Source organism: Vespula vulgaris, chromosome 15, assembly GCF_905475345.1.
Source record: "Vespula vulgaris chromosome 15, iyVesVulg1.1, whole genome shotgun sequence".
NCBI classification, from domain to species: Eukaryota; Metazoa; Arthropoda; class Insecta; order Hymenoptera; family Vespidae; genus Vespula; species Vespula vulgaris.
Genome location: NC_066600.1, coordinates 1,692,098 through 1,714,384, shown reverse-complemented (window position 1 = coordinate 1,714,384; position 22,287 = coordinate 1,692,098). Strand labels below are relative to the sequence as shown.

The following is a 22,287-nucleotide window of genomic DNA, read 5'->3' as shown; positions in this document are numbered from 1 at the left end:
GTAGAGAGGAGAGAGGGGAGTCGACGAGGGGAGAGGTTAGGGAAGGGACGATTGAGTGGGTATGAGAAGGAGGGGGGAAGAGGGAGGGAGGGGATAGGGAGGAAAGAAGGGAGAGATCGTTGGGAGTGCGTGCAAGTGAGATAGAGAGAGAAAGAGAGAGACAGACATAGTGTCAAGCGAAAGGAATCGGAAGTTGGATACGATCGGAATATAACCTCGAATGAAAAAGGAAGATTTCAACTACTACGTCATAAATAACGATATCTTCAGTATAGAACAGTTACAGTCCAAAGTTTAATCATAAAAGTTTTTTGTATAAATAATGTAAATATGTACAGTAAGTTATCATTAATACCGATAATTTTTTATAACAAATATCGCGAATAAGTTCGTTCAATGCACGTTGTTTTTAATCGGAAAGATGATAAAAAAAAGAGTGTATAGTTTATTACTGCGTATTAATTAATCAGTTCATTGATGAAGTAGCTTTTCGTGTAATTTTGTAAGCAGCAAGCCATGTAAGTGTAAAAACGTTCTTTATCTTTCTTTCTTTCTTTCCTTTTTTTTTTTTATATATATAAATACAAGAATGAAAAACTTATTAAAGATATATGCTTGGATTTAATATTTAATCATTGTGATAATGATCTTTTAACGTATGCCTTACGTAATTCGATTAAATTGAAGAATGAATTGAATTAATTGATAATGATATAAGTTACACTGCGTGATAGTTGTACCACGATAATTATCGTCATAAATAACTTTCTAATACGTCGAATCTTCTCAATTTTTGCCCAATAATTTTTTGCCGAGTATTATTAATTTTTTGTTTGCCTAATTAGTCATGCAATAAAGTCGTTCGTAGAAAATGATTTCGGAGAAAAAATTCGATACGATCGAAAAAAAAGACTAATAATTTTTTATGCAGGACTAACTTTGCAGATTAATTGTGCTAATTACATTTCTGCTTGTTTTTTTTTTAAATATATTTTTGATTTTGCGAAGTTGAACCTCTTGTTTATCGATAATTGTGTTTATCGTATATATTTTCCACTTGTAGAATTTCTAAAACAACTATTTATTTTCAATTTACGTTTTGTATAATGAAATCACGATTGCAAAATCGATGTTCGCTATTTCGCTTTATTGAAATAAATAAACAACTAATTAATATACCGTATAAATTTAATTAGTTTCTTGCTATTACAGTTCCAAATGCAATTTCCAAACCTAATTTCAATCGTTCGGTTCGGGGACGAGGTAAATTAATGTCTTAACGCCATGTTTAACTTTCAAGTCCCATTCGTATAATTTTAATTTTTAATTTTTTATTTTTATTTTCGATTTCTTTCTTTTTGTCATAAGTTGGTATATTTTTTTGTCATAATTGGTAAGAGATAGAACACAATGATTTTTAATTTTTTTTTTTTTTTTATAAATACCCTGATATATCTTCTTTAATTAATTAGATATTACAAGTCAATTATCTTTAAAAAAAATCATTAAACAAATATACGCTTAAAATAAATAACTAACGAGATAATAACGTGCTAAACATTCTACACAGAAAGAAACAGTAATATTGAATCTTTAATAAACATAAAAACAACTTATCTTATGTTATATATTATAAGATTATTATAATATATTAAAGGATTAAGCCGCTGAAAAAAATTTCTCGACGATAAAGAAATGAAGAAAACAAAAAAAAGAAGAAAGAAGGAACGAAGAAAAAAAGAATAAGGGAAGAAAGATGGAAAGAAAAGGGATGGAAGGGGGTGTACAAAAATAGATAGCACACGGTATAGTATGTATATGTACTTACGTTGTGCGAGTAGAAAAGTCGAGTACTCTCGATGGGCACGTGCCTCTTGCCGGCGGAGTATCTTTAAGTAGGAGGAAGAGAGAGAAAAAGAGAGATTCAAAGAGAGAGAGAGAGAGAGACACTGAGTGAAAGAGTAAGAGTAAGACAGAGAAAGATAGATAGATAGATAGAGAGAGAGAGAGAGAGAGAGAGAGAGAGAGAGAGAGAGAGAGAGAGAGAAAGAAGTAGACAGAGAAATAGAGAGAGAGAAAGACAGATAGACAGAGATCTCTCACGAAGCTCTCGACGGTAGTCTATTCGATGTGGAGATTGCGCAAAGTAGCGCAAGATGCGTTCGAGTCGACATCGACAGGTTACGAGACGACGCGGAAGCTCGAGAGGTTGGGCTAACTATAGTAGAAGTAAACTCGCGAGAGAGGACGCTTCTCTCTCGTAGGATACAGCAGCCTTTCGTTCCACCATCACCATCCCTTCGTTCCCTTTTCTAGTAGGCCTATAGATACTATACTATGCTATACTATATTACACGGCGTACACAAGCTGCGCGCTTAGGTGCGCGCCTAGGTGCGCGCCTAGCTGCGCGCGTCTAAGTGCGCCCCCGATTGCGTAGTCGCGTAGTCGGTGGTGCGACAACGGGCGTCGACCGCTTTTAGTAGAATTTTCTTACCCCTCAGTCGCGTACTTCCTCTCGCGGATGACGAATACGAACTACATTATCATCTTTCTCCTTCTTCTCGTCCTTTTCTCCGTATTTTCACTCTACCTCTTATCTCTCTATCTCTTTTTTTCACATCGTCATCAGTCATCACCGTTCTTTATCCTCGTGTTTTTATTTTTGTCTCCTTCTTCCTCGTTCTCCTCTTCCTTCTTATAACGAATTTTGTTTCCTCTTGTCCTCTAAAGAATACAAGTGAATTCAAAGGTCGCGTATCTCTCTCGTCTCTCTTGCTCTTTATATCTCCGTAATATACAACTTTGTTCTCTCTCTCTGTCTCTGTCTCTCTCTCTGTCTGTCTCTTTTCCTTTGTTTTCCTTTCTTGTTGCGAGAGAACGACGAAGATACCTTTTCTTCTATTTTTTTTTCTTCGGATTCTCCGAGAGAGTTTATGTTATTAAATATTTTATTATTTGCCATGTTTCTAAGAAGAGATATGAGAACGACGTAATACAAATCCTGTCGAAACCTGCGTGCTCATAACGAAACGACGCTTGGTGCTGATCGGAGGTAAAATAGAGGTATAAAAGAAAAATAGAAAGGGAGAGGAAGAAAGAGCAGAAAGGAAGAAAGAAAGAAAGGGTGAATAGTTAACGTGGCATCTTGATTTCGCCGACTGTCAACGTGGATGGTCCAGGTGTGCATCAGGTATGTAAAAACTTTGAGAGCTTTTCTTTATACATATGTATGTGCACGAATATTGAAGATTGTTCTTTATACGTTTATCTATATACGTTATATATATATATCATATTATTTACGTATTACAATTACGTTTTATTCGATATATCATTAAATGATGTCACGATAATTCGAACGTTATATCGACATCAAAAACCCTTTTTTACGTTTATCGGCAATTTATAAAAACGTATGTTTAATTTATATTAAATCCGTTTCCATACGCTTGTTATAACGATAAATTATGGTAATATCCGATGCCTCCCGTATCTGTAAGTCCTTCGTTTGCTCGTTAATACCTTATCAAAATGCGATTAAATTTTCTCGTAATAGACGAAATCATTAGAGATATACAAAATAATTAACCTTGTTAATAGCTCAATATTTATTTATTGCGAAATACTAGAATGTGATATATGTAATAGATCGGTGAACCAGTATTGAACTATATTGTTGAATGTGTAATAGGTACAAGTAACAAATCAGATAGCTATCAAATTTCAGAGAAAACTCGATTATGGTAATACGCGTGATCGTCGCTTGTGTTTCTAAACTAAATAAGATGGAAATGAAAATTAACGTTATATGTATGGGTTTGTATGAGATTGAAACTCGTCTGATACATGGACAACAGGTTCGTTCGTCCTTTGTGTTGGAAGTTAGGAAGATGAAAGATAAGTTTGTAATATTAGGAATGACGTCTAATCTATCTATCTCTAGCAATTTCGAGGATTATCTCATATTTTTATTCTCGTCATTTTTCCATTTAGTAAATGGTATGTATTTGCATAGATATGTACATATTACTTATAAAACGTGCGGAGTTATCGTCGTTGATACTTATGTTAGATAGAACGAAGATCACACGTACACGTAATTTCTACGAGAAATTATTATGGAAGAACATTAACATAATGTTGGTGTTAATAATTAAAAAAAAAAAGAAAATACCAGTCAACTAGAATCGGATAAGAAAAAGGTAAACCAAGTATATTTCTAATAGGGTTAAATCCATGTTCAAATGAAGAGTTTTCTCGATTTTAATTGTTTGTTTGATTTTTTTTTGTATAAAAACTAAAAAGATTTATTTATAATACAATACAAACATATATATAAGTTATTGTTAAAGTTACATAAGTCTAAGTTTTATATATATATATATATATATATATATATATATATATATATACACATAAGAATGATATTATATAAATTATAATGATATAATTATTATTGATAATAATTTAGTTGGAAATTAAATTTAATATAAAATATATAAGTGAAAATATATTATCAGTAAATTCGTATATATATATATATATATATATATATATATATATATATATATATATATATATATATATATATATATATATGGTAGGTACATGTAGTTCCAGAAATAATTAAATTTACAATATAATTGAATAATAGAGAGAGAGAGAGAGAGAGAGAGAGAGAGAGAGAGAGAGAGAGAGAGAGAGAGAGAGAGAGAGAGAGGAAGAGGAAAAGGAAGAAAATAAAAAAATATCAAAAGGATTAAATATAGCTAATATTTTGTTGAGATCGAAATTGTATCAACTTCAATATTTCGAGATAATGAAGCACAAAAATAAATTAAAAGACGAAGGATAAAAAAAGATTTTTTCTCGAGTAACATCTTTTCATTATTAAAATAGAATAATTAATAAATCACGTAAGTTAATTATATTCTATTAGTATACGTTAGATATATAAGTTGTGGACTAGATTGATTTCTCTTGAAAAGATGAATTAGAATCGTGAGATAAAATTTTTCGTTACGAGAGTTACAATTGGTTCGTTAACGGAACGTCTCTTATTAATTTCTTTATTTCTTTCAAACTAATAAAAAACAAATGAAAATTTTTATATCTCGAGCAAAGCAATAGCACAGAGAATCAATATACTTGAAATCGATTTGCTTGAAACCACGTTTGACTGGCGATGAAAAATTTTATTTTTCAATCTGGATTTTATTTGTTTACCTTTCTTTTTTTTTTTTTTTTTTTAACTAATCACTCGATATTGATATGCCCGTCGGACGTCCGAAAGTTGTTTTTCCCGATTTTTTTTCATGTGACACGTAAGATTTACTTTGAATGTAACAAACCCGCGAATAAAGTTACCCATAAAACGGTATTATACTCGATGGTATCCAATATAATCCGAGATCCTTAATAATTCAAGATTCTCGAGTCCTGAAACTAAATTCGAGATTTCCTGCTTGGAATAGTTTTGTTCAAGTTTTGTCGTTTTGCAAACGTAGGATCGTTTGACTTCATATTGTATATATTGTTCTCTCAGTATTATACGATTCGCTGTCCATAAATCATCCGTATAATCCGTATATTCTGGTAGTACATGTTTAATACCATTTATAACGGATTATCGGCATTCTGTCGCTTTTCGAAGAAAAGCGTCCGTTAGAAAGCCATTTTGAAAGCATGCTTATGGAACTAGCACGATTACATATAAATTTGATTTGATCGTAGGATAACGAAATGAAATATAATAATTGATTATTGATAATTTAATAATACCATGTAAAAACTGTAAAATATCGCATTTTAGTTTTTCCAATAGAAACATATTATAATCGACGTTATTTTCTTTTTTTTTTCTTTTTTTTATAAACATACAGATCAACCAACGAAGCGAATTGCGCAAAAAAGAAGAGACATTATAATACTCGTGCAAGTATTTCGTGAAACGATCGACTGCGAAATAAAAACGTGGCATCGGGCCAAGTTCTCTCTCTCTCTTTCTTTCTATCTTTCGCTCTCTATGGCCCGTTAAAAAAGGTAGGAAAAAGAGAAAGAAAAAAAAGCGTAAAGTGACCAAGTGGGAAGAAGAAAATGACGTAAAAAAAAAAAAAAAAGAAAAAAAAAGGAAAAAGAATGGCCATCGAGTTATTTCCGAAGAGGAATTATAATTCTTTTTCCATACAAAGAGAAAATAATAGTGAATTTAATCGGTTTGGTATGTCATCATTTATTAAATAAAACCAAGGACTTTTAGCGAAGAAGAAACTATCATTATTATTATATCAGGACTTATATCAGTATTTTATTCTAAAGAGAATATTTCAGAATTTTAGAATAAAGAATAAAAAAGTTTTCTTATCAGAATTATATTCGCTAAAAGCTAAAATTGTTTTAACAATATTCCGTCGATATAAATTATCGTGAAATCGTTCTCGTCTTTAAAATATGTATTATTTCGATTGGGTAAAATATTGTATATGTATCAAGTTCCTGAATGAAACAACAGGTCTAATTGAACGTACCTGTATCAAAAGATATTAGTTTTGTGTGTTCTTTTATTAGTGAATCGATACAAAACTTGTATGATCTTTGAGCTGAGATACACATACACACACATATTATATATATATATTTAGCGTCTTTTATATGTCATATGCGTAAAGACCAAAAAAAAAGTTGCATCGTCTGCTTTTAGCCTTTGAGATGGTCTTGTCGTAAAAGGGTCTTCTCGATGGATCTCGGTTGGGCGAATAGAGGGGCTCTCAGCTTCCTTTGGGAAAAATCAATTTCGCTGACGCGACTCCTAATCCGATTAATTAAAGGCAGGCGCCGGAGAAAGGCCATCGAATTTTGAGACCGAACATCGTACGATGTAGGTATTATCGGCTGTATCTATGAAATTCCATTCGTGAAAAGCGTTAGAGCAGCTCGAAGAAGAAGGGTGGATTTACCTTAGTTGATTTTGTCGCGAGGAAAGAAGATAAAGGGATGGAGAAGACAAAGAGGAAGAGGAAACGAAAGATAACCCTTGAAAAACTGTATTAGACAATAATATGCATTGCTTTGATATTCGCTCGAAATCGTAATGCTTTGTTACGTATTTTACATCAATAAAAAGTCCGGTTGTCGTACCTTGTAACGAGCTTACCCTTTTCTTTTCTTTTCTTTCTTTCTTTTTTTTTTCTTTCGTTCTTTCGCTTTTTTGCTTTCTTTCTTTCCTTATTATACCGAATATTGTCCCTTTTGTGAGTCCTTTCGACGTTTCTTTTACAATGGCGAGATTACAGAGGGAAAATATTGTACCTTAAGCAGAGGAAGAGATTCTCTCGTTAACGATCCGATGTATTCTTACCAATAATATTCTCTTGGTATTGGCGATGATGTTACCTAACCGAAATAGGATACCCACCATTACGATCGCATGAAAAAAAAAAAAAAAAATTTCGCAGGTATTGTATCTATGATTTATATGCTAACCAGAGACGTCTTTCTTTTTTCTTTTTACATTAATAAAAAGAAGTTGTTGATCCAGTTTATCCCGTGATATTTTTGTTATATCCGTGAAAAATGATAAATCAATTGTTTTATTTATCGTCGAAATATTTATCGTGCCAACTTTGAGAAGAAAATATTACGTTTGAAAGCAATTTTCAATTACACGGATTCTTTTCGAAGAGATTTGCGATTTCGTAGATTTGAGAGATGAGTTAAAAATAGATATAGAAATTCCAAAAATAATTAATCGATACGTTCCATTCCAATAGCATTATATTACTACATATACTAGATATTGTAAGGCGTGTGAAATATTTGAGTAAAACGAATGAATAAATAAGCGATATGAAGAAAGGATAAACTTTCGGAAATACGGATAAACAGAAGGAGAGATCAGCACGTGTCAAGAGTGTGTGTGTGTGTATGAACTATATATAATTATGGACTAAAGAACATATATTTTTGATATTATATACGTAAGAATTTATCAATTATATAATAAATTAATTATTACTAAATTTATTATAATTATAAAATGAGATTCAACAAATTGGAGTAGTAATACGATGGAAATTTATTCGTCGTCATGCGAATTTGAAGATCGAAAATATGTAATTGGTGCCTTATATTTTATGTTGCAGAAATCTTAGGACGAATAATTGAATTCCCTTTTGGATCAAGGCAGAAGCTTAATTTCTAGGAAGACGTTACGCGACTTGACACGAACCGCGTTCGATTAATCGTTCTTCGGATTCCAATCGATGCAGCTTGATTAGTACTCTGCAATGTGTTATTCAACGTGACACGAACCGGTCAATGTTTCCATTTCGAAAACGTAATTCGATCCTTTACACGAACCACGCGCTTACTTTTATTTTACTTTTTTTTTATTCCCTTTTTTCGTTTTCTTGCCCAACAGTGAATGGGACTTCGATGAACGTGCATTGGGAAACATTCCATCAATCGCAATTCTTCTATTCTCGTATATCATCTATTTACAGTGTCACACATTCGTACGCGACTTTTTATCATACATCGAATTCCTTTTAACAAAAGCCGCGATCTATAAACGAACCTCGAAGCAATTTCGCATATATCGATTGTCGAAATCGGAAGTTTTTGGTTTTCCATTCTTCATCGTTAGTCAACGGAGAGGAGCGGGCGAAGAGAAGTGAGGGAGAGAGGGACAGGTTCGGTTAGTAATTTTCTCGCGAATCTATTCGAGTTCGCTCGTTGTTGAGAAAGAAGGAAATAATAAAGGGAAAAGAGCAAGAAGAGAAAGAAAAAAAAAAGAGAAGAGAAAAAAGAAAACACTAAAAAGAAAAGAAAAGAAAAGAAAAGAAAAGAAAAGGACAAAAAAGAGAGACAAAGAATAAATTCAAGGGGGATCGATAAATGTAAAGGAAGTCGAAGGAGGAAGATCGTAACATTTTCCTTTGTTTATTGGAAAATCGTTGTCACGTAATCGTCAGAATCGTAAAATGGATAAGTGCGAGGGGTAAATCTTTCTCCTCAGTCAGTGAGATGTTCCCATGAGAAGAGCCGTCTGCGTGGTAATGTCTTGTTGTTGCTGGTGCTGCGACAGCGGGAACAGTACAGCCGGTCCAAGAGGAACAACAGCAGCAGCAGCAAGTGCCGTCGTAGCCGGTGGCGGAAGAAGTGTCGTGGTTGAGAACCACGTTCACGGGAGCAACGTGGTGAGCGGGGGTGGTCTTGGCATCGCGTCCGGCCTCTCGGCGATGCTCTCCCTCATCGTCGTCACCGTCGCCATCAGTACTGGCGAGTGGTTGTTGACCGAAGAAAAACTACCCAAGACGTCCTCGAACGCCTCAGTCGAGCCGGACAGCAAAGTGACTTATAGCGGGCTCTGGCGTGTTTGCGTCGCCATAAGTGAGTACATATATGTTCGACACATTTTTTCATTAACGACATTATATTATAATCTCATGAAATTTTCTCGATCTTTGTCTTACACGACAGCTGCTATGTTTGTTTATTATTTTTATTTACTATTGTTTATTTATCATTTTTTATTCATTTTTATTATTTTTTTTTCTCATCATCTATTTATGCTTACTGATGGTGGTCAGTTGAACTTTAAAATTATACGGTGAAAGTAGTTTGTTCGATGACATGTGGTACGAGATAGGAGGTACCAGGTAATAATTAATGACAAAGTTGTGAGATCATCGTGTAATTGATTTTTTAGAAACGTATTGTTATTAAGAAATATTCGCTGGACGAGAAGATGAACTTTTTTTTTTTTTTTTTTTGAAGAATATCGCTTTTTATCGTTGATCAATTCTCATAAAAAAGTCCAGGTTTTTCTTCTTTTCTTTTCTTTTTTTTCTTTAAATCGGTCAAGAACAATCGATAAGTATGAATAATAGAACAAGTATTTATTGCTGTTTGCTTGCAATGGACTTTATTTTAAAAAATGAAAATATATTTATTTTAGCTCAATCGGCTATGTTACTATAGACTGTTTTTATGTCACGGATGGTGTGCTAAGTCCTTAACACTGCGTTTACATTTCCATCGATTGAGTATTATTCATCTCAATATAATACCATTGTTTACTTCGTTATTGAAGTTGTGTCTATATTTTAATGAATGTCTTTTCCTATTTGTATTCCGCATTATGTGCATTATGTGTATTATGTAAAAATGAATAGTACTTATGATTCTGAATAAATAGACCGTGGCTAGAGGTAAATAAAGACTACAAAAGAACTTTTTGCATATAACGTATTATATGATCAAGATTTAATTTACAAAAGAAATAATAAAAAATATTAATATCAATAGTATAATATATATTATATATAGAGAATTTTCTTTGAGAAACAACCGGTTTCTGAAAGAATTTTTAACGCATAAATCTCGTGATAAATATAAAAGTTGTGGATATACCGCAAATAAGTTTCATTTTCAATAATTTTATCGTTACAACTTGTAGTTATTATTCCGAAATTTGAAATTTGGGCTATGTAAATCTAATAGCGAAGCAGAGAAAGGTTTATTTGTTATTTCACAAGTAAAATTTCACGTTAAATAATGCCGCTCTTATAGCTGTTATTTCTTACACTTGCTTTTGTTTTGGCTTCCTATTTAATTAACTAAATTGATTTTAATTATTTCGTAATAACGCGTATAACAACATTACAAACGAGATGTATAATATTTCTTTTGGCTCGTGTATGTATAAAGAAGATATAAGCTAAAACATGTGGAGTGTTAATAATAATAATTAGTTTAAACATAATAATGAAGTTAAAAATAATAATAATTAATTAGATACATCAATTCTGGTACATTTTTATATTGTTAATTATATACTACAAGTTTTGATTTTATAAACATCCAAGCCTGTTCGAAATTGCTTTAACTCTTTCATTTCAAAAAACATAAATATAAATCAATTGAAATTTATAATATTTTAATAGAAATCTATTGGCACGCGTTTTACATTTTATTTACAAATTAAATATTAATTTATCGTATATGAGAACTGTGCCATTGAAAGGACTATGTTTAAAATATTATAATCACTGAAGCAGATTTAATGGATTAATTTGAATTAACCACGAAAGAAAGCATTAGAATTATCTGGTGCAGTCAGTAATGTGGTTAGAATAGTTCCCTTTAAGTCTATTAAAATGCAATACAGTTTAACAAATTTTGCTATAATATAATCACAAATCGTAATTGAATCATTTTTGAGTACTTATATGAAAGAAATATTTAATAAAATAAATTTATATATACTTATAGATTATGAAGTTAATTACGATTTTTAATATTGTTTTTTTTATCTTTTGTAATATTTCGATAAAACAGACATTGGACGTTTTTAACGAATTAAATTCCTGTTTAAAGTTATAGTACCAATTAAAATATAATAGATTCTATTTGGCAGAAAAAGAGAAAATTTATATTTGTTAGAAAGCTTCAGTTATTGCATTTCCCCTTCTCGAAGAATTACTTTGGTAAATTAAAAACCATTTTTCGATAGAATATAATTTTATCAATTATTGTTAATACGATCAAATCGTCTTGTGGTCCCTCCCTTGCTATTCTCTCTATATTTCTCTTTCTATATGTACGCGTAGAAATAAACGTAATGTGTAGAAATATGAGATTTGAAATATTTCGAATCCCTTTGAATTTCCTGGTGTCTATTTTAGTGATGAATTCGAATCACTTTAAGTCTTATTCGAGGCATGCAAAGTCTCGAAAGTCTCGATAAATCTCAAATCTTTTGTCAATTTTCGTTGTTCCACCGACAATGGAGTCACGAATCGCAGATACTTGAGAGTCGTATCGAATCTCTATCGTCAAATCGAATCAGATTCGAAGCTTAAGGGATTTAGGTTCTTCGCGCCAAAAAATTGTACGTATCTTGTGAATTTTATCTATCTTTTTTTTCGTTTCTTTCTGTTCCGTTGTTATCAAAAAAATAGTAAGATAAATTGATATTCTAATAATTAGGTAGACGTTGTTACTCGATGCTTTGTTCGTATGAAAAATAAAAAATTCTCTTCTCGTCCAATTTGTTTGTATATAATGCTCTCTGTTATCTGCAGCTACCGTAAACCCCTCGACGGAAATCCGAGCTCAATGGGGTAAAATCCTAACGTTTCTGTATAAAACAGAAAAAAAAATTATTAAAAATTCCAGTATTGTCCTTTTGAAATAACGATTGAGCCAAGAGGCCGACAATATTATGATGGTAATATATTTATTATATTACTTTATATTGTCATTATTATTATTATTATTATTATTATTATTATTAATGAAAACAAATATATTTAATATTTATTCTATCGAACGGCTAAAATCAATACATACAATTAAAATAATTAGTAGTAGGTAATAATGTATTTTGTCCCAAACAGATTAAATTTAAATTAAGAATAAAGGCATCGAAGTTAATGCTCGATAATATATTTAATCCCTCGTAAATCATGTGAAGAAATGATAAGAGAATTATCTTTGATCTTAGAGTTGCTTTGAAGTCACTAGATTCTCGGAGTCCTGCATTGAAAGGACTCGATTTTAGAAGAGGATCTTTTGAGGGACGATCTCCAGATAATAATATAAATCCGAGTGTTATTCGATTTGATGGTGTCGAGATCAGTACAGATATGACCGGTACAGTAGGATAATGGAAAATGGAAAATATTGAAAGAAAGAAAGAAAGAGAGAAAAAAGAGAGAAAAAAGAAAAAGAGAAAGAAAGAAAGAAAGAAAAGGGGAAAGGAAGGAGGAGAAGGAACAGAGGGATGATAGTGGAGTGGGTGGTAGTGGTGGTGAAAGGGATTGATGCCGATAAAACCTTCGCGAGTTTCTTTGAAAGTGCATCTAAGCATTTCCACGCGTGAAATTGTATCCGAGAAAAATTTCATTCGCTACCACTTGACCTTTCTGTCCGATGTCGCTCTATTCTCCTTCGTCCCATTTATTCTTCTCTTTTAACATTTAATGAAAACTATCCGGCTTAACGATAATGTAAGCCAACCGCCGACGTACTTACTTGGTTCATATAAAGAAAAAAAAAAGAAAAAAAAAAGAAAAGAGGAGGAAAAAAGAAAGAAAGAAAGAAAAAGGCAAAGGAAATAAAGGATTTTTTTAAATTAACGCCAACAATTCTTTTTCTTTTATTTTAAATTTATTTTAAATATTTTTTTTTGTTATTTATAACTTGACGTTATTGCAAAGATGTTATTATCTTTCTTTTTTTTTTTTTTTAAGGGATCGAGTACTTTGAAATATTTTCATTTCGTTTATTGATAAAATATGTAGTAGCAGACGGATATTACTTTTTTATTTGTAAATGTATTCATTTTAATAAAATAGAGTATGTATAGGTATATATATATATATATATATATGTATATAATTATTCAGAAAATAGTTTTACTGGATCGGTTATTTAACTCGTACATTTTATATTATGTTATAAAAAATAACACAATAAATAAATTCGTTCTTTGGAAATATTGAACGTGTAATAGTAGTAGTAATACTCTTGAACATCAAGTTTTCAATATTAACTTGCGTAAGAATTTATATCTAATTGAAAATACGACATATAAAATATTTTAAGAGACAAAATTTTTGCCACTCGACGAAGCTTTATGTTTGTATTTTTGAATTGAAAAACGAATCGATCTGTGCAGATGACGTAGTCAAGTATCAACCAGTGGTTTTTGAAAAATACACGTAGATATTTCAAAGAGTGACACAAAAATACACCAGAATTTCGATTACAATCAATCAAACGTTTTATTGTTCAAACAATGTATTTTCTTCTCCATTCAAGCAGATACATCCTATATAAAGCTTCTTTCATTTCGTCAACGATCAAAATAAAATTTGTTCAGAATAATTCTTTATCGAATCGATGATAAAAATCCAATGAAATCCAATTTCGATGACGTGTACTCCAATTAAAAGATTTTCATTATTTTAGATTTTGACACAGGAAAATACAAATTTATACATAGATAATTCGAATAGTTTAAAAGATTTTGCACTGTAACAAAAATGGTATATGTAAATTTGAATGTAATTTATTTATTTATAATTTTTTTTGTTCAATTTTTAATTGTGTAAACGCAACTGATAGGAAATCCACAAATCAAAAAATAATGCAATTTGGTCATTTTCAACTGATCAAAAATATAGCAAATATATTTATCGTCGTTGAAAAATTCTTATGGATTTGTTTTTTTATTAGTTAAGGTTTATTATTGCGGTTAATTGCTAAAATTTAAATCAATTGAAATCAAACTGAAACTTAAAATAAATTAATTAAAATCAAATCGAACATTGATATTATGTCCAATTGTTGGAGATGCATCACAAATGTTTAAATAATGATCAAGGATACAGACACTTGCTTTTAAATCACGAAATGAATTTTATTGATTCTGATAATGGAAAATATACTTAAAATATAGAACGTGCTTGGCGGGAAACCAGGTTTGGCCAATATTCCACGTTTCGGAACTCCTTTCGAAAAGGCACATAGCGTAGTGCATATCGTAGAATTTTTATTCCGACGGTAATACGATTATGACTGCAGCATAATTGCAATTAGTACGAATAATAATTCACCATAAAATTTTACATAATTGTTTTTTCTTTTTTATATTATATTAAATACGTTCGATAAATTCGTGTATTCGAACAGTGACGTTTCTATATATATCTACTCTTCTAATATACCTAACTATTTAATTTTTTTTTTTATTTAAAGAGAGAGAATAGCAAAGGACATTTGGTCTAATATGTAACGTTCGTAAAGCTTTAGCCGGATTCCGGCCTATGTTTCTCAGATAGAAATGGCTGTTAGGAATGGTACTCGGCAACTCGAAGGATTTTGTTGAAATGGGGAGAGAGAAGAAGGGAACACACTAGGTCGGAAATGACTCGTTACCCGGGGCACCGGAAACCACTCTCCTTCTGCTAACCCCATCAGTCGGTCTCGATTCATTTCTACGAGTCTACGAACGAGCGTCGGAACGATGCCTCTTGGCTATGCTGTTGGATGAAGAGAAGGAGGAAGAGGAGGAAAAAAAAGAAAAAGAAAAAGAAAAAAATGGAGGAATAGGAATGAAAGGAAACCATTTACCGATGAGCACAGCGTTCGACAGCGGGATAGCTTCTTATTGCGGTCGAACGATCTTGAACCTCTTGCTCTGGGATTTGAAATCAGCAATGGAGTAGGCAAGAAAACGAGGAGCGTTAACAGGACGTATAGGAAGATGTTTGCTCGAGGAAAATTCTTTTCTCTTCTTATTTCTTTTTGTATTTTTTTGTTCTGCTTCTTCTTTTTTTTTAAGTTTCTCTCTCGCGTTGTTTCATTCAACATTCAGAAATTAATCGCTTTGTACATTTTAGAATAGTAATTCAGATGTAAAAATCGTCGAAGTGTTTGTGTAGAGTGTTTATAAATATAAATGGATCTTAATAGTTGATTATATATAAAATGTATGGTATATATATATAAATAATTATTATTTTAAAAAGATGTAAAGATTTATCTATCCGGTAGTTCAGCGTTAGCAGTGTATATAGCAATATAGAAGATATTAAACACAATTACTTTATAGTACAATATTATATACCTATTAGCAGTATATCGTAAAAATATAAATTTCATTAACGACATCAAAGTCGGTGCAACTTCTCCCTTGTATTATGTGAACCGGTATTATTAGCTGGTGTTAGGTATATGTAAAATTACTTTTCGTAACATCTAATTACCTTCGGCTCGAATCTTATTCCTTGTTATTCCGAAAAGACGATCAGAGAGATAAGCGAAAAAATTCACGCTTCGTTCATTTATCCGCGCCGAAGGGTAATTCCGTTGGAAAGAAGCAGAGAAAAAAAAGGAAGAAAAAAAAGGAAGAAAAAAAAAGGAGAAGGAAAAAAGGAAAGAAGAAGAAGAAGAAGAAAAAAAAGGACGAATTAAATCGCCCGTAAGAAGGCGTCGAGAAGGGTTCTCGTGGAAAACTGGTAGAAATTGGTTTTTCCTCACAGTAACTGGATTTCTTGGCGCTTTTATTAACGCCTGCACGACGACGGTCAGCTGGGTAGCTACGCCACGAATAAAAGCGGAAAAAAGGAGAAAGTAAATCGGGGGTAACTTCTTTGCACGAACTTAATATAATAATTTTTCGTTAAAATCGTGAGAACAACAAGGGAGCAACGAAAAAAGAAGAGTTATTGAGAGGAAGAAAACTGGACGACAATGAGAGGGTGAGATATTAGGGAGAGGAAGAGAGAGAGAGAGAGAGAGAGAGAGAGAGAGAGAGAGAGGAGAGCAAATTAAAAACGAGAGATTCTATGTCTTTCTTTCTTTTTTCTTTTATTTTTTGTTTTGATCTCGTTTCGTTTTATAACACATTATGAATGGATGACATTATATAAATGTGTGCGTATAGTGAGTCAATAACTATTACCATCTCCGTTATCTCTGTTATTTTCGGTTTTATCGATGGTTTTTGCAATAATGCACGTGTACTTGCAATAATGCATATAATGCATAATCGTAAATATGTAATCCTCCATGTATCATTGATCTTTTTCCTCTGATATATTTTTTTTTTTGATATTAATAACAATAAAAGAAAAATATATATCGCTTGTTACAGTAATGCACGAATCATCAGATATATATTTTTCTTTTTTTGTTATTTTTTATTAAATGATATAAATTTTTCAAATAAATATTGAAATGTGAAAGTACTCGTACAAGTTATCGTATAAGTTACTTTTTTTCTTTTTTTAATTGAGAATCGTAATAAATTGATTGGTTTTTGTTAAAAAATTAATCTTTCTATTTCTTTTGTTTTTATTCTTTAATATATTTTAAGAAAAAATTAATTTAATAACCACATAAAATGATGTCTATGAAAAAAGTTTTTAATACTTTGCGTTGGCCATTGTTTGAACATACTTTCGAGAATGTATATGTACCTATACATATATAAGATTGGTTTCGTAATACGTAGAAAATATTGCAGTGTCAGATTTTGAAATTTATAACATATTAGAAAAGTTTATATACGACCTTATTTCAAGTTTCAAGTTAGGCGCTCATTCTCGTGTTTCACCGGTTGTCCGTTTACTTTTATGGTAAATATTTAATAAGATCATTGTTAACTTGTTAAAAAAGTTTAACGTGTCTCCTCATAATCTCTTGAATGTTATTAAAAAGTTACGAAGCAAAATGAAACTCCGGGCATTGTGGAAATATTTCAGAAAATCCATTAAACTGAGAGATGCGTATCCATCATTTAATAGGAGAAATTATATATTGTTTATCACGTCTGTTAAACGTGGATTATCTCGTTAATAATGCTAACTTACGATACTTATATATCACGTAAGTAGATATAAGATACGAAAATTCGTTTACTTAAACGCATACGTGTATATTTCTATTTATACGAACTTTGAATTCGTTTTCTTTTTTATTCTTGTTGAATTTTAATCGTTGGTCGCACCGCAAGACATTTTCATTAGATTATTTTACTTAAGAAAGTCATAAATTTAAATATTGCACATTATTCATCTAAAAATTATTCGCGTATAATACTTCTTCGAATAAATATATTTTTCCTTGAATGTAGATAAGAGAGCTAAATCAAAAAAAGAGAAAAAAGAAACAAAAAAAGAAAAAAAAATGAAAATATTCCGCTTCGATATGTTTCAGGCTCGCGCATGGAATACGAGTGTTCAAGTATCGACTATTTTCCAAACGAGGAATACAGTCCCGATCCCAGTGACTCAACGATGGCGATTCCATGTGAGTTAACACCTGTCATTCTTGTAGCGAAAGTTCGTAAAACGAATGCATTTATAAATGAAGTAGTATTCAGCAGAGCAGCAGTATCAGCAGAACAGCAATAACAGTGGGGAGAAAGAGAGAGAGAGAGTGAGAGAGAGAGAGAGAGAGAGAGAGAGAGAGAGAGAGAGAGAAAGAGAGAGAGAGAGAGAGAGAGAATTTGTTTCTAAAACTATCAAAGTGTCACACGAGCTGCATTAGGAATCGAACTTTACTATGGCGCGAACTACGTGAGTTTCGGTAATGGAGATGTTTCTCGTAAATTCGAGGTAGAATGATTAACGAGCTGATTTATTTAATCTTTCACGTCGTACCTTCTCGTTTATATTTATATATCGATGAGTTTTGGCACGCGAAATCTGAGATGAAAAGAACGTTGGGGAAGAAAAAAAAGAAAAGAAGAAAAAGAAACTGTTCTTCCCGGTGTGCAAAGTTTTCAGGAAATAACGAAGAAGTTTGCAATAGAGAGACCTGGAGATTCAGGAGGCAAAGTTTCAAAACTACGATCTGCGAATTTCCGAAGAGACAAGTAAGATAGAGGAAGAAAGAGAGAGAGAGAAAGAAAGAACCTTGGAAGTAATAGGAATAGGAGAAACGAACGTTCTTATATATGTAATAATAAATTAACCTATTCTTACCGATGTGCTTTCCGTAGTTTCCAAGTTTTCGTGGTTCCTTCTGGTTAATATCATCATTTCGTATGTAGTAGCATAATCTTGACAAAATATACGATTTCTAGACGAGATCATCTTATAATTTTCAAATTAAAGGCGTTAGATACCTTCTTGGCGCCACAAAATAGTATTCGTATTTCAGGAATTTTTTATTTTCTTTTTTTTAGCTTTCTCTTTTTGTTTTGTTTTTTATTTTTGGGTTTTCTTTTTCATGAAAAATTTCAAATATTGAAATATTAACGAGTTCGATAAAATCGAAAGGTAGAAAATAACGAATCGACCAGCGTTGTTTATCATTTAAACGGGAAATTTGGGATATTCAATTGATGAAAAATAAATGGAAAAGCGCAGTTATTTTTTCTTGTTCTTTTTTCTCTTTTTGGAAATATAGGAATTTATTGTTATTCACTTTGCACTTTTTGAAGCTAATTAAAGGATATATTGATAATCTTCATTTATTTATTTATTTACTTTTTTCTTTCATAAAAAATTGTATTCATTTCTCTGTTGCATGAAACTAAGTACTTGTCAGAACAAATTTTATAACATATCTGCATTATAAGAAATGTTGAGAGTCGTGTAAAATCAGAAACTAGAATAATTATATCGAAATTCTCTTACAATTAAAAGTTTAAATTGAATCTGCCAAAAGTAAGGACCGTAGTAAATTAACCGTACAATTTGTTACTCGATCTATTATATATATATATATTTTTTAACTTCAAACTTGCATTTTCTACTTTCATTACTGTCGCGATAAGGGAGAAGGAGAAGATCGTGAAATTAATCGTTTGGAAAATTGTTTAGTAAATGAATTATATTTTTTATATATCCTCTTTGATAATAATAGGATAAATGAGAGAGCACGATCGCCATTATTTAAAATCTCAGTGGTCTTGCAAACTTTGTTTTTAAAAATTTTAAGTGTTTCGGTTTAAAACTTTCGAAAGTTTCCTTTCTTTTTGTTTTTCTTTTTAAGACTTTTCACTTGAATTTTTCACATCGATTTTCTTTATTTAGTTAGACTGTTTGAGACGAAAAACAATTTACAATCGATACAATAGCTCATGAGACGGGGTGTAGGTTGGTGAGATTTAATTCGATCGATGTAGACGACGTTCGACATAGTAGACAATAACGCGCAAGATGGTAAACACAAGAGGAAGGAATTGAGATGAGAGGTGAGGAAGTTGACGATACGAAAACAGAGATAGGTATACGCGTCAGGATGGATGTGTCACGATAGATATGTCAAAACAGACGTGTGAGGAATATCAAGTGGTTAAAAGGAAATTTTTAAATTCTAAAAATTACCAAAGTCATTTTAAGTGGCAGCTGCCGCGTGTCCGCTTTTTCTACATTCAAGGACGTATTCACTTACAGTAGGGAAACTGTGTTTTTCAAACGTGTTTTTCTCCAAATATTATTTTTACCAATCGATCGCGACGAACTTGTCGAGAACTAATTGATCGATATAAATCGGTTTTATTTCAAATTAAAGAATTTCAAATTAAAGATTCTTTACGAGACTGAAATGAATCTGAAATTATTTCGAGTTTTCTTTTTTATTTTACATTTACTGATTTCCAAGGAAAAGTAAAATTGTGAGAAAAAAAAATCTGTGAGAAAAGAAAAGAAAAGAAAATGATATTTAATTTCAAATTTCTAGGAAAATGATAAAAGATCTTTTTTGTTTTTGTTTTTTCTTTTTTTTTTTTTTACTTTCATACGTCCATCTTCTCGAAAATTTTATGCAGTTTAAAAATACGTTTGACTTTTATTTCTTCGGTTCAGAATTACAGTCGCATTGTGTGTATGTCATATCCTTGGAAAAGAATTTTTGTCAAAAGTGGATAGGAAAAGAAAAAAATTAATAAAAAAGAAATATAAAAACAAATTATACCATTTTGAAATTGAACTTTTTATATCTTCCAAATATTATATATAATGAGATATTGAAAAGCATAGGTTGTCGTCTTGTATATATCTTGTTATCGAAAAAAGAAATTTCTAAAAAAATAACCTTTTTCCACTAAAGCGGAACCTCCCCTTAAGTTGTGGGGTTACAGAATGATTGATGATGGAGGTGGTAAAAAAGGAGTTGCCTAGCTATGTGATAAAGCGATTACATTTCGATCGTGGGGCATTGGTCGATCATCGATAGAAGCTACTGCAGGAAATTTCGATCGAGCCGCGTCAATTGCTCTGCTCTATGGGGATCTATGGATAGGAGGAGAGAAAGGGCCACATGGGATCCATATAGGCCGTTATGGTTGGACACAGCTAGCCTAGAAAATTCGTTTTACGTTGAAGATTGACGTAGACCTACTACGTTTTCGCGAATTAATGGTTTAAGAAAGCAATTTCTTTACTTTTGAATAATACTTTTTGAATATAACGTTGTAACAATGCATTAGATCATCTATAGATAATTTACAATTGTTTCGTAGTTTCGTTTTGTTCCTTACACAAATAACACGATGATGAAACGAATTTGTTTTTTATTTCGACATTAGAGAAATGACCAGCGTCGCATTTTCGTGATGTGTTTATACTCGGCTGTCTTGTCGAATTACTTGGCAGAGGGAAAGAGAGAGAGAGAAAGAGAGAGAGAGAGACTCATTCTCAATTTAGATTTCATATGTATAACACGATATTTCATTTAATGTTATGTTCATGATGATTACCTCGACGATTGAGAAATAACCAGTGCCGCATTTTCATTTTTCGTTTAAACTCGACTCTTTCTGAGATTTCAACTCTCAATTTAAATTCTCATTTTAGATTCTCCTTTTATAATCATGTTTTGAACTCTCGACTAACTGTACTGAAAGATGGTTAATGATTAGACGATTAACAGAGGAATATTTATAGAAAGATTTATACCATTATATGTATATACTCGTATATCCGGATATCGAATATTTCTTTTATTCTCTGCATTCAACGAATGCTGCCGGGTTATTTTGATCCGACTATTTTAATGATCGCTTAACCGCAATCTATAACACTATGTTTTTTTTTTTTCTTACGTTCAAGGAACGTTCGTACAGAATTATTTATAATGATCATTGAGAGAAAGTTTAAAGATCGTACAATGTCAATATAATTTTTTCAAATAAGAAAACAACTTTTTTTTTAATCGAATTTTCTTAACCAATTTATATGAAAAAAATTTTGTCGAAGAAGGATAGGGTAAATATATTCAGGGTGTAGTATAATCTTTCAATCGAAGCTTATAGGATTTAAGTATATGGATTGGCTTTTACATATATATTTGGAGTAAATGATAAAAAAAAAAAAAAACGGCATTCTAATGAACTGTTTAGGAATTAGATTTATATAATTTACTTATAGATATAAATTCTTGTGAAATATATATATATATAATATATACATTTTTTTTTAATTTCAAATACGATTACTTGAAAGTTCCTGTAAATTAATGTTTTATTACATTATCAATTATTTGTATATAATACTTGTCTCTTTTCTTTTTCTTTTTATTTTTTCAAATAATTTGAATTATTTAATATTTATAAAGGAATTTCCTTTAAAGTAAATTTTTGAATGCATACCGTATCGGAATTTTGATCCGATGTAAATTTTTGCAATTCTCCATAGTGAAATTTTATCCCTTTAGCATTCCATTAGATTAATTTATTATTCATAATAAGATTTTAATTTTCTCGCCCTGCGAATTCGCGTCTTACAATGATTATATAGAGGTTGAGGAATTTATAACTTGAT

The 22,287-nt window shown here is 31.2% G+C and overlaps 1 protein-coding gene across 2 annotated transcripts in view; it reads left to right on the top strand.

Moving 5' to 3' along the window:
* Positions 1-124: 124 nt before the first annotated feature.
* LOC127069291 (voltage-dependent calcium channel gamma-7 subunit) overlaps positions 125-22,287 on the top strand; it is a 34,585-nt gene continuing 12,422 nt past the window's right edge. The window contains exons 1-4 of one of the 2 annotated variants that reach the window (XM_051006133.1): positions 125-518; positions 1,658-3,191; positions 8,143-9,391; positions 17,732-17,824. In XM_051006133.1, coding sequence (XP_050862090.1) covers positions 9,034-9,391; positions 17,732-17,824 — 451 coding nt within the window. In that variant the 5' untranslated portion in view covers positions 125-518; positions 1,658-3,191; positions 8,143-9,033. The remainder of the gene's footprint in view (positions 519-1,657; positions 3,192-8,142; positions 9,392-17,731; positions 17,825-22,287) is intronic. The other variant, XM_051006132.1, reaches the window with a different exon arrangement.